At 36.7% G+C, this 13,597-nt stretch overlaps 1 protein-coding gene across 1 annotated transcript; it reads left to right on the top strand.

The window, feature by feature from the left end:
- Nucleotides 1–117: 117 nt before the first annotated feature.
- foxn1 (forkhead box N1) lies at nt 118–13,386 on the top strand. Its single transcript, XM_082180525.1, has 9 exons — nt 118–282; nt 5,479–5,616; nt 6,375–6,698; nt 7,016–7,123; nt 7,928–8,046; nt 9,018–9,114; nt 9,583–9,790; nt 10,983–11,447; nt 12,863–13,386. The coding sequence occupies exons 2-9, from the start codon at nt 5,497–5,499 to the stop codon at nt 13,129–13,131; spliced, it is 1,710 nt and encodes a 569-aa protein (XP_082036651.1). The 5' UTR covers nt 118–282; nt 5,479–5,496; the 3' UTR covers nt 13,132–13,386.
- The last annotated feature ends 211 nt before the right edge of the window (nt 13,387–13,597 follow it).

Genomic DNA, 13,597 nt, shown 5'->3' with positions numbered 1-13,597 from the left:
TGCCTCCCAGGTTCACTAGGAGGGTAGGGGAAAAATTCACCTGCATTGACATTCATTTTCCCTCCCTCCCTCGCTCTTTCTCTCTCACTCTCTAAAGATATCTGTCTCAGTTGTTTTTCTTGTCAGCAGTCAGTCAGTCAGTCAGTCAGTCACTATAAAAGCAACTCAGAGAGGCAACTCAGAGAGAAATCTGAAGAGATCTACAGCCGGTTTGCAGGTATCTGTGTGGACTCTTGACTGTCTTAGATTTACAACTTGGGCCTGGAAGCACCGCACACAGCGGTAAGTGTTTTTTTAATTATTTTTTTAAACTTAATATGCACTCCAAAGTCATCTTTGCAAGCTATAATTGTTCTGCATCTGGTACATACTAGGATCAACATTGTGATAAGGTCTCATTGACAGCAAAATAACATGAGATAGATCTGAGCTAAGAAGTCCAAAATTAAAGGCGTACACATGTGTAAACATCTGTGGAATCTTACTTTTCATTTACACAGATACTATTGTACAACTGTTTCCCTTTTGGCACCAATAAATAAGGCATCATGAGATGTCCCTCAGGCTCCTTGTTAGGCTTGTCTCCACCTGGATGAAATCTCCGCTGAAATTCATAAGAGAAGAAGAGAGGGATACAGGAGAGAGAGAGAAAATGAGAAAGAGGGCAGGGCAAGGCAGGTGCAGCAAGGTTGTTTCCCTCTGGGTGCTGAAGTTCGGCAAAGTGCCCATTCTCTCCGGGTTATGATTATGGATGGGTCTGATATAACATTTAAAATATGTTCTCATTATGATCCCAGCTGCCAGTGACCCAAGTGTGTGTAGCCGTGCAAACACGTGTGCACATGTGTGTATTGGAAAACCTGTTGCAGCAGGTCTGTCCCCTGTGGGTGTGTGGCTCCCATAGGTTGGCTGGGGGCCAAATGGACTGAGCCTTTTACAAATTCCCTGTTAAAATCTCAGAGCTGAGCTCAGATTTATTTTACAAGGCGCAAGCAATTAGATGAATGCGATTCATTATTTAATGAGTAATGTTACAAATGTATGATCACAGATATGGTTTCCAGCTGTGATCTAGAAACCTTGTCATACATTCCTTGAGTATTAATTGAGTTTTTTTCCCCCATCAAAATAATGCTGATGGTTTAATATCTGTCTAATTTATTTGAAGTCATTTGGACAGTTATTAATTCACTGATCAGATATGCAAGCTAGATAATGACAAATTTTTGTAATATAATTAATGATAATCTTGTATTGTCATATTTAATGTTCATATTTATATTTAGTATAAATATTATACAAAAAAAAACATTATTTATATTCAATGTTTTATTTATATTTATTAGGGTATGCTGTTAACAACTTAACAAGTATTTCTGTCAGGTGCAGGGTTTAGTTTAGTATGCTTTCTAATTTCATCACATTTTATCAATGTTTACAATACACACTAGTATTAAACCGATTTTCAGAAACCTTCATTATAAGATTTGCAAAGCTCAACGTTCAAAGCTCCAACAGCGTTCCTGGCTCCAATGTTTTTCATCTCTAGGATTTCCATTTATGCTGGACAGTGATCTTAAATCTCTAGTGTGCATTATAAATTACATTATTTACTCACCCTCATGTCATTCAAAACCTTTATGATTTTCTTTCCCCTGGGGAACATAAAAGTGGATGTTAGTCAGAATGTTGACACTGCTTCTTTCCACATAATGAAAGTACATGGTAACCAGGGGCTGTCAAACTTAAAAATACACAATCTTGCCCTTTAAAATCTCTGGGTTTTTTTTGGGCTTTTTGTTCATATTATGTGTCTTGTAAGACTTGGAATGAGTTCACTAGAACTTCTTTGGATTTGGACTACCTTTTTGGACCTTTAAAATAATAATAATAATTCTGACAGCTCCTGGTCACCATTTACTTTCATTGATTGGAAAACAGCAGCATCAATGTGCCTTTAGAGAGGATTCTTTATTTAAGGAAGTAAAGTACTGTTTTTTTTTAAACGCTTAGATGTGTTTCCACTGAAGTGGAGTGAAAGTGCTATTGTAGACATACGGGAAGAAATCCTACCAATTACTTGATGGATGACGGTGTAAAGGAAGATGCACAGTCCATTTGAAATGCCACTCAAGTGTGGTGAGAGTGCAGGGGTGGGGCTGTATAGACATGCAAGAGACCAGATCAAAGTGAGATAAATGTGATCATATTGAGAGAGGAAGGAGTCTTGAAATGAAGTACTTTTACATTTATACCTGTTTCAGCATTTTTATTCTTACTCACTCCAGATGATCTTTTCAGTCACACACACACACACACACACGCACACACGCACACACACACTTACACACCCTGGTTTCCATGTTTTGTGGGCACTTCTCATAGACGTAAAGATTTTTATATTGTACAAACTGTATATTCTATCCCCTTACACTAACCAGACCCCTAAACATACCCATCACAGAGAACTTTCTGCATTTACATTTTCAAAAAACATCACTTATAAGCTGTTTTCCTCATGGGGACCAAATTTTGGATATTTGGATATTGGATATTTTGTCCCCATAATGTAGGGTTTACCGGAACCACACATACTCACGCACATTACCTAGTACAGACACACACACACACACACACACACACACACACACACACACACACACACACACACACACACACACACACACACACACACACACACACACACACACACACTTGTTTTCTTCTTTATATCTTGGAGCCAGACCAAATGGCCCCACACTGTCAAAATGTTCACATTTTACTGTATTTGTGGGGACATTTGGTCCTCTCAATGTAGGTTAAACAAGAACACACATGCACACACACTTTATCTCCTTTTTTATTAGAGGATTATATAGCATGGCTTACTGACCTCAGTCAGCATTCTGACCTTTGCTCGATGTTAATGGAAAACGGAACATGTTCATCATGTGAATTTTCTAGAGCTTCTCAATATATCATATAAAAAATTGTGCTTTAAAACTTAAATAGTGCACAACACGATCAACTATTATTAAATATAACCTTTAAGAACACTTTTTTTTTTAAACACTTGCTTTAAGCAGTATTTGGTTGAGCCAAAAGTAGTAGTTAAGCTCTTTATACAGAACGACCCGGGTCCATGCAGGAATAAATGAATTTGCCCTTTTTTAAATAAATCAAGTAAAATTTTAGCTCTGTCCCAGTGGATGTATTAACAGGAGCAGGATCTCATTTGATACCATTTTAGTTAGTGATTTCACTGACTTGATTAAACTGACTTACATTTTAACTTGAATCTAATCATGCAGTATATAACTACTTTCTATTGGCTAAACACTCCTAAATAAGACTCACATGACAAACATTTTAAAACCATCAGTTTTATTTTTTATAAATCACATTTTTGTTGTTTAAGATTTGTATGTATCCATTTTACACACTATATTCAGAATATACATTTGCATTCAGAAATTGTATTTCTTTTTAGTCTTTGTTCAGAACATACTGTATATTTTGTAATATAATTGCTTTAAATGTATATATTTTTTTATCTTACCTGAATGTTATCTGAAGGATTCCCCTAAGAAAAAATTGTCCACTATACAATGTACAAAACAATCAGTTTAGCGACAAGACGAGCACAGCAACACAACAATATCAATTACCCATATGAGGCTGGACTGCAGATGACCAATCAGAATCAAGTTTTCCAAAGAGCTGAGTAAAATTTTTGAAATACAAAATGTAGTTAAATAATTGTTTACAGTAAAAAAGACTTCAAAAAAACATATACTTTAAAATTATATGTAGCATAAAATCCAGTTATCATGCCTCATTTGCTTGCCTAATCGTTTAAACACATAAGAACCCAATAACCTTTTTGTGTATACTCAGCTGTTTTCTCTCAAGAGTGGAAATGGCTTGTATCTCGACCGTAACAGGTCAAAGGATCAGTTTAAAAGTCACAGTGATAAACCATAAAGGCCAGCTCAACTTCCTCTCCAGTACTGAATTACACTCTATGTTTCAGATGGAGCAAAACTCCCCCATCTCCATTTCATGTCACTAACACACTTCTGCTTCTCCTTCATGGTTTGTTGGTGATTTTAATGAGTTTTTGGCTCAAACAGCACTGTCTGCTGACAGTAAATGAGAGTAGCCCGAATTTCCAGGAATACCAGATACTTATGTGGCCTTATGTTTTACCTGTTTATGAACAGATAGCAGCCAGGGCAATGATATATACAGCATTTTTCACTTCAACTGGGAACATGGACCATCAATGTTATTGAAAATGCTTACTAGACAGTTGAAAAGGGATTTTCAATACAGGCAGTTACACATAGACCATAGGTTTGCCCAAAGACCAAATAGCTAGAGAGATAGATTGTTTGGAGACATGGAAAATACCTTTATGACATAGGGCCCTATTTTAACGATCTGAAACGCAAGTATCAAACGCGAAACGCAAGTAACTTTGTGGGCGGATCTCGGGCGCTGTTGCTATTATACCGGCGGATAAATTACTCTTGCACCCGACGCAAATCTAAAATGGGTTGGTCTGAAGTAGCTACATTACTCATAGGTGTGGTTTGGGCGTAACGTGAAATAAACCAATCAGAGCATCATTTCACATTCCCTTTAAGAGCAGACGCGTTTGTTCCATGGCGGATTGCTATTATCACTGCGGATTTGCCAGGCGCACACCAGGGGCGGTTTACAGACGAGGAGACCGACAGACGTTCTCGTCAGGGTCGTAAAAGACAGAAAAGTGACATTGTATGGGGATGGGAGAAACCCACCCAAATTAGCTTCGGTCAAACAGGCGTATTGTAATTTTGGTAAATGTGTAAGCTAGATTTATGCCTTTTTTTCACATCTACATGGACACACTACAATGATTTCCCCCGTGAGGAATATTTTTCCTTGTAATTATGTATGGTTTGCAAAAATGGCAACTGCTGCGTCTGCGTGTAGATGAGAGAAGCAAAGTGTATGCGCATTGTGCACACGCTACATTATGGCCAAGCATGCGCCCTTAAAATAGCATCTGAACGCCACTGAAAACGTGCCACTGACTTTAGACTATGTTTTTCCTGGTCTGTGGCGGAATTGTTTTCTGGAACTGCAAAATAGCACCAGGGAACGTTTGCGCTGGAACACGACTCCTCTTTTCGCTGAACCGCCCCCCGGGAGCGCAAGTTCATTCCCTAATTTACCGACGTGCGTCTGTCGAGGGAAAAGTCCGCTGACCCTTGCCAGGTATTTTGCAAGGGTCAAGCTGACAATTCATATCTTTAAAACCACAGCCCCTGACACTTTAGTGTAAATGTTTGAGGGTACATTGTGCTGTGTTTTACATGCTTTAGCTTACAGTAGCTTAAGGGATCACATTTGCATATTACATCTATTTGATTTATCTTTCTATCTACAAATAAGGCTAAAAACCTGATGAACTGTTGTGTTGTTTTAAAGAGGTAGGTTGAAGGGACGATGTCCTCTGAGTCCCAGGGCCTGTCTTTAAGCAGCAGCAGCTCACCAATTCCTTCTCCGTGTGAACTACACTCCTTTGACCCTCTTGGGTCGCCCTGCTTTCAGATGCCAGAGTCACAGGTATTAATCATTTAATTTATTAATTTTAAAACATTTGTTTTAATCAATTTAGAAACACAGAACGATACATAGATAGATAGACAGATAGATAGATAGCCAGACAGACAGACAGATAGATAGATAGACAGATAGGTAGATAGCCAGACAGACAGACAGATAGATAGATAGATAGATAGACAGACAGACAGACAGACAGATAGACAGACAGACAGACAGACAGACAGATAGATAGATAGATAGATAGATAGATAGATAGATAGATAGATGATGGATGGATGATTGATCCATACACTGTTCTGAAGTTGCCGCTTCTTAGAAACTGCTGCCTGCCATCTGCTCTCATTATGACAGTGTCATAATTATTACTTTTTGATGAGGACATGAACCTCCGCACAAGGCACTATTCAAGGACAAAAGACCCTGTGGCAGTAATAGAAGAATTTCATCCTGCCTTTTTACCAAATCCTTTTGATTAAATATTAATTAATTATGGCCCCTAGGGAAGGCTGTATGTCACATTAAATGCATTTATGGGCTCTTTAGCAGATCAAAGATCTTTACGTGCTACTGCATTTCCACTTGGAAAACTGCTTTATGTTAAAGAGTGCATTAATTAGAAATGAAAATGCAGCGTTGCTTTACATGGAACAGCCTAGGTGTTGCATGTATTAGGCAATTTTAGGTTCTAGGAATTTCATATTGGTGAGCTAATATGCATGTTTTATAGTGTTTTTGCATTATTTTGTTGTTCAATCTAGTGTCACCAGAGCAATGTTGGAGAGGGGTTTGCACCGTACTCCCAAAGAAAAAGCGTTCCCTACAGGCAGAAGAGTGCTATTGCCGAGCGCTTTCGTAGACACAGTATAGATGGAAGCCCTGTTGAACAAGAGTCTGGCCTGACGGAAAACTATCACTACCATCCTTACAGACGTCAATGCAGCGAAGGGGCCATCGGTGAGGTTCAAACCTTCAGTTGTCTCAGAAGACCTGGACAGGCTGGGAAACTCACCACAGCCGATGGATTGGAGGAACAATCCTCTTGGAGTCCATTAAGCACTAATGTGGAGACAACTAGCATCATGGTGAGACTGAGTGATTGTTTAAACAGAAATTTTAAGATTTCTTGTTCAGATAAAAAAAAGAAAGAAATATTTTTAAAGGAATTTACACAGTATTCAGTTCTGGTGGATTTCGTTTAAAAGGGCCTTCAAGGTTATATATATTACCTTGTAGGCTCTTTTAAATTCTTGCCAGCATATTTAGGCCAGAGGCAAAAGACATGGAAAGAAGAAGACCTGCCAGGCAGATGTGCAAGCAGATGTCCTTATTACACTTTCTAAAGAAGCATTAACATATGATATGTTAGAACTAAGTAAATCATGGTCTGCTCTTGGGGCAGGGAACTCAACACCCCTACAGTGAGCCTCAGATGAGCTCTGAGGATCCTCCCGACTACACATCAGTTAACCATCAGACGTACAGTGCCATCAGTCCTCTACAACATCAGGTACTCCTGAAAGAATGTGTGATATACTGATTATATACACTACCGTTCAAAAGTTTGTTGATTTAGTTAAATTTGTAAAAACATCAAAAGTTGTTTTTTTGAAAGTCTCATATGATCACCAAGTTTGCATTTCTCATTTCAGGATTATTTGAAATAGAAATCTATTGTGACATTATAAAAGTCTTTTGATCAATTGAATGCATCCTTAGTGAATAAAAAAAATTATTCTTACTGACCCCAAACTTTGAAAAGTAGTGTATATGTAAATTAATTGATATGACTACTTGTAGGTAAACTTTGGCAGGTGTAAGAAGGTAGAAATGATCAAATGATAACAGGTTTTGGACGCATGTTCAGTCAAAACATTGGCAGAAAGTTCTACTACATCCTTAGACTGACAAATAACAAAGATTCGCTCTTGTTGAACATGGTTGTAGTATGTAATGGAAGCTTAAAAATTAAACGAGCAAAAATAATTAGTGCTGTCAAATCGATTAATCGCGATTAGTTGCGATTAATCGCAAATATCAAACGTTTGTGTGTATATATACAGTATATATATATATAAACATATATATGTATACACAATTACACACACACAAACATATATGTATATATATTATATTTACATAATTACTTTTGTTACATGCAATTCATCGCGATTAATCGATTTGACAGCACTAAAAATAATATACTAGATTTATTTTTTTATTACACAAATAGGCATTTATCCCTCTACAGTATATTGTCTTCAACAATTTTTAAATTAAAGAGAGTTATTTTGTGTGTATGTACTGTCTCTAGTTTTACTCTTCAAGAGGAATAGACACGGCTTCTCACTACTATAGCCAAAGCCTCTCATCACAAACATCTCAAGACAGTTCTGCCCAGACACTCTACCCTAAACCCGTCTACTCTTACAGGTATGTATTTGCACCTGTATTATCTAAGACATATTTTCAAAAATAAATCATTTTCTGAAACGTCATCAGAAATTACAACAAGTACAGTGTTTAGTACTTGCTTGTACAGTTTGTCACTTGCTTGAGCAACATAATAGGCCGATATAAATCTATAAAGTGATGAATGGAATAACACATTTATATATATTGTATTAAACGTGAATACTTCTATGAAAAATAGTGTTAATGTATTGTGTATTGGCGCCAAGTGACTGAGTGAGTCAATGAGAAAACACTGATTCGTTCAGAAATGTACAACATAACTGCCATTCTATCTAAAATGTTAATGTTTAAATGTTAAACGCAACATCATGCCATTGATCTAAATATCAGCTGAGTGTAAATATGTGCAGCTTCATACAAAAAATCATGAAAACCAATATCCAGCATTTTCAAATTCAACAATTTTGAGTTTTAAACAGTAGAGCGTTGCCACTTGCAACGCCAAGGTCATGGGTTCGATTCCCAGGGAAAGCATGAACTGATACGAATATAAATGTGTACCTTGAAATGCAATGTAAGTCGCTTTGGATAAAAGCGTCTGCAAATTGTAATATATCAAATTATACTAATTAACTGTATTAAATGACAAACAACAAATATTTGTTCATCAAAATGTCTTATAAAACTGATTTAATCAATACAGATATAGTTACAAATAAAAAAGTACAACTAAACTGCTGACAACTGCTAAACCACAATCAGTCATCTGTTATGAAAAGACTCAATTATTTACTATACCACATACTAATAAAATATATGTGAATGCAGTGCACTGTCACTTTGGCAAGTGCCAGCCAAGCGCATGTGTAAAAGCATACAAAAACATGATCACAACTGACAATTCTCCCAAACAAATCAAAATAAACCAATGCATCACAATAGTCATGTTTGATTGGTGATTTTTCATTGTTAAATATATTTGTTTGCAGTATTCTCATCTTCCTGGCTCTGAGGAATAGCAAAACGGGCAGTCTACCAGTAAGTGAGATCTACAGCTTCATGACGGATCATTTCCCCTACTTCAAGGTAAACTGCACTACCACTTCTCAGAAAAAATTCGACATCTATTATACATTGATCTACAGTGAACAGTTATAGAAGAGGAATGTAACAAATACAGAATGTAAACAGATTTGTTCTTCACACTGCTTGTTATGCCTGTTATGGCATGATCTCTGTATGCCTGTTCATTTAATTCACCCTCCTCTTGGCGCTGTGTTGGTAAAGGGATTTAAAATGTGACATTATTTTGGCTCATCATTAGGTAAACATGCAGATTCGTGTATTCGATTCGACAGATTCAATCCAGTGTTGACTTCACTGAGGGAAGGGTTGTAAGAAAGATATTTCTTAATTTATTTAGAGAACTGACTGGTACAATCTCTGTTTTAGATTCATTGTTTTTCGGCGCACACCCTAGAATACCCTTAGCCACTGCCTCGCAACAGTTTAGCGACCACTTCACAACCTTAGGTTCTATTTGTGATTCCTCAGACAGCTCCTGATGGCTGGAAGAATTCTGTCCGACACAACCTCTCTTTAAACAAGTGTTTTGAGAAAGTAGAGAACAAGAATGGGAACTCCTCTCGAAAGGGCTGCCTGTGGGCCCTGAACCCAGCGAAGGTAGAGAAGATGCAGGAGGAACTTCACAAGTGGAGACGTAAAGATCCGCTGACTGTACGGAGGAGCATGGCCCGACCAGGTGCGTGTATTTGTTTGCCTAATCCTAACCCAACCCCCTAATCCTACTATACCTCCCTACCTAATCCTAAATCTACCCATACTGGCGATTATACTGAAAATAATTATCCGGCGAGGGTCAGAATTTGGCACAACTCCGGTCCTACCTATACGCAAACTACGCAAGGGCCCCCAAACCACCACAGATTATTTAAGTAGCATGTAAACATATTTTTTATAACATGGAAATATAAATATGCATTCAAATTTAGCGGAGTCGTGTGGAAATTTATTTTTCCGAATACTTAATGATTAAATTTATTTAATAACTGTTTTGGACTCGGACATCATGCAGTGCGGCTGAAGTGTAGGACCGGCACTGAAGGTCCCATTTGTTGGTGTGTAAGTTAAAAGTGTCCCAGATTACCCAAATTCACATATGCGATATGATTATTGTGAATGTATTTTATGCTTATGCTCACCTGCAGTGTTCAAAACTCAAAAATGCTAAAAACAAATGATTGAACATTGTATTTATAAACATTTCTGTTTTAAGAGAGAATAATGAAAGGCATTTTATTTGAGCCATTATATAAAAACATTGCATGTATTTATTTATTTAATGTTTCAATAAAATGATATACTGTTTGGGGAACGTTTTTTAGTTTTTTTTAGAAGTCTCTTACGCTCACAAAGCTGCATTTATTTGATCAAAAATAGAATAAAAACAGTAATATTGTGAAATAGTATTTCAATTTAAAATAACGGTTTTGTATGTGAATATATTTTAAAATGTAATTAATTCCTGTGACGGCAAAATGAATTTTCAGCATCATTACTCTAGTCTCAGTGTCACATGATCCTTCACAAATGATCCCAATACAGTTATTTTGTGCTCAAGAAACATTTCTTTTTATTATTATCAAACAATTGTCCTGCTTGATATTTTTGTGAAAACTGCGATCATTTTTTCAGAATTCTTTAAAACAAAGTGCATTAAATCTACTGTCACTTTTGATCAATGTAATGCATCCTTGCTTAATAAAAGTATAATTTTTTTTTTTTTTTATCTAACTGACCCCAAATTATATTTCGTCTATAGATATTACACTATATTACTTTCTTTTATATTGTATAATATATATTTATAATATATATATTAAAATATGTGTGTGTATATATATTGATAGTTCCCATTATGCTCATTGTTTTAGAGGAGCTGGAACGTCTGCTTGGGGAGAGACCTGAAAAATTGAAGACTCTTGGAGCTCACTTCAGTCTACCAAGCAGCCATACTCATTCTCAGTCCTTAAGAGTTTCCATGCATCCTACCTACGGACACCAACCTGTCCATGAGACTAGTGTCCTGCATCAGAAGTCTCTCTACAACCCTTTACCCTCTCAAACTGTCATCCCGCCTCCCCCCTACTTACCTCCAGACACTTTAGCTTTCCCTTACTACTCTCCAGTCACCCATCAGCCCAGTGCTGGGCACCCCTCCAGTCCCAGGACAGGCAGCTTGGATTCCCCCTTACAAGCACACACCCCACCAAGCTACAGCACCGCCCTGCAGGCTGGTCACAGCACTACAGCGAGCATGCAGGAGCTTCTGCTGGATGGAGAAATCAGTAATGATGTTGATGCATTAAATCCCAGCCTCACAGATCTACAATTACATGGTAAGATTGAGTTTGAAAAAATTAGCCATGTTTGCGGTGGTTGAGCACTTTTATCTGCGTTCACGCTGTCAGTGCAGTGATTATTTGTGCATCTCATTGGAATCTGATCTAAATTATTGTATCGCATATTTGGTTTGCAATAGAGTGCAACAGTGGAAGTATTTAGTTCCAGAAGTATTTATTCCATTTATTTTTCGCATAGAGATTAAAAAAAAAGTATTTGTTCAAGAGTTATAAGCTATGAACCAAGCCAACCAGCTACGAGGTGAATCACACTACAAACTTTGATTTGAAGCAAAAAAAGTTTTTGAAAACCAGACAGAAAGACAAAGGTGAAGCCTGTGAACTTAATGGCTTTAGTGATAGAAAGAACTACAGTCCCGTGAAGCATTGCAAACAGCAAAATCAAATTAAAAACGACGGAGAAATATAAAACTGCTCATTTACAAATGCTAATTATATATAAAAACAAAATATTTGTTTATTGCAAAATATGCATATATGTACAAACATTTAAGTATTTTGAAAGCGTATGGAGATTGCCTCGATTACGTCATTTGCAGTGCAGTGCAAGAGTGGGAGGAGCTTTTTTCGACGAATTGCCATACTGTATTGAACTGATATTACTCTTATATTTCATAAATTTAAAATATACTGTAGTTGTACTATAAATATTTTACCGCTGTAACTTAAATGTTTACTGGATCCACTAGAGGGAGACACAGGATAAGGAATATTTTACGCCTATTACTTTTCTATCTGTTTCCATCCATTTGAATGGAAATACATGTATTTAGTTCATTTGTGTAACTATAGTGTTGGTTACAGTAAATCTGTGAAATGCTTATAAATAATTAAATCTTTAACTTTTTAGACACCATTGAAACACATTTTTCAACTTGCCAGACACAATTAAATATATAAAATTGTCTCTTCATTTTAAATGGACATAATTATGTATTTTTTTCAATAATATAAACTTTCTATAAAGACATTTATTGTTGTGGTATGAATAATAAAACAAACATTTGTGCGTTAAACTGCAAGCATAAGGTCAGGAGGCAACACATATAGAAATAAATGATAAAAATGAAAAGGTAAACATGTTTCAGATAAATAAGGTTTTGAGCTGCAAATTATCTTCACATTCATTTGAAATTGTCCTGTGACATCCTATGACGTGATTCAAGAGAAAAAGCTAAAGGCACAAGAGAAAAAAATTAAATGACGGTATTGAAGACAGAAAAAGCAATTTCCACAATTAAAAACGATATTACATTAGGGACATCTCCACACTTCTTTTTGGAATTTTCATTGTGAACACACTACTCGCACTAATTATACTTAAAAACATCATAGCAAATTGGTATGCACCCCTGTCTATTGATGTTCATGTTCTCTGTCTTTGTTTAAAGGGAATCTTTGGGAGGAGCTAAGGAATGACAGCCTCGCTCTGGATTCACTGGTAGTTATGGACACAACCCCTTTCCTACCCCAGCTCAGTCCCAGTCAAGTACGGGATAGCGTGGGGGTCTGTGAGGGTCTAGCGGAGACTGAAGGTGGGATGCAAGGCAGCGTTTCTGGGCTGTATCTCAGCGGGCTCTGCACAACCACGTTCACCAGTACAGACAACATGTCAGCTCTCCTTTCTTCTTCAGGAAACACTCCCATTCCTCTTCTATGAGAAAGTTACCTCTGTGTAGCATCCCATCTAGCCATCTCTACTTTTTCCAAAGTAGAAAAGGTTATATTTTTGAATGTCTAAAATGTGTGACTTCTATGCTGAATGGTGCGCTTGAGTTATGAAAATGACATTATAGCTTTAATGTTTTTATTGCATAAATTCCATCCCAATATCCAAGGCTCCCATTCCATTGTCCACAACAATATTCAAAGACCCCATGATTGTTTTTAGTCATTTACTGGATGAGGGTTAAGGATACATAAAAAAATTAATAAAAAAAGATACCTACCTGATAAAATATACTATAGTCATAACTAGTGAATATGAATATAAAAATGAATATTTATAAACTGTATAAAACTGCCCATGCAATTTTTTATTAATTCACATGACCACAAAGTTCTGTAAGCATTTAATGCTCAAAATCACTTTAATGTGGCCTACATTGAACAATGTCTAATTTTTT

This window comes from Leuciscus leuciscus, assembly GCF_965113295.1.
Source record: "Leuciscus leuciscus genome assembly, chromosome: 9".
Classification (NCBI taxonomy): domain Eukaryota; kingdom Metazoa; phylum Chordata; class Actinopteri; order Cypriniformes; family Leuciscidae; genus Leuciscus; species Leuciscus leuciscus.
This window is presented reverse-complemented; position numbering and strand designations above follow the sequence as displayed.

Coding starts and splice junctions, on each gene's coding strand:
- foxn1 (XM_082180525.1), top strand. CDS start 5,497: ATGTCCTCTGAGTCCCAGGGCCTGTCTTTAAGCAGCAGCAGCTCACCA. Junction 5,617..6,374: donor TTCAGATGCCAGAGTCACAG/GTATTAATCATT, acceptor TGTTCAATCTAG/TGTCACCAGAGCAATGTTGG. Junction 7,124..7,927: donor TCAGTCCTCTACAACATCAG/GTACTCCTGAAA, acceptor TACTGTCTCTAG/TTTTACTCTTCAAGAGGAAT.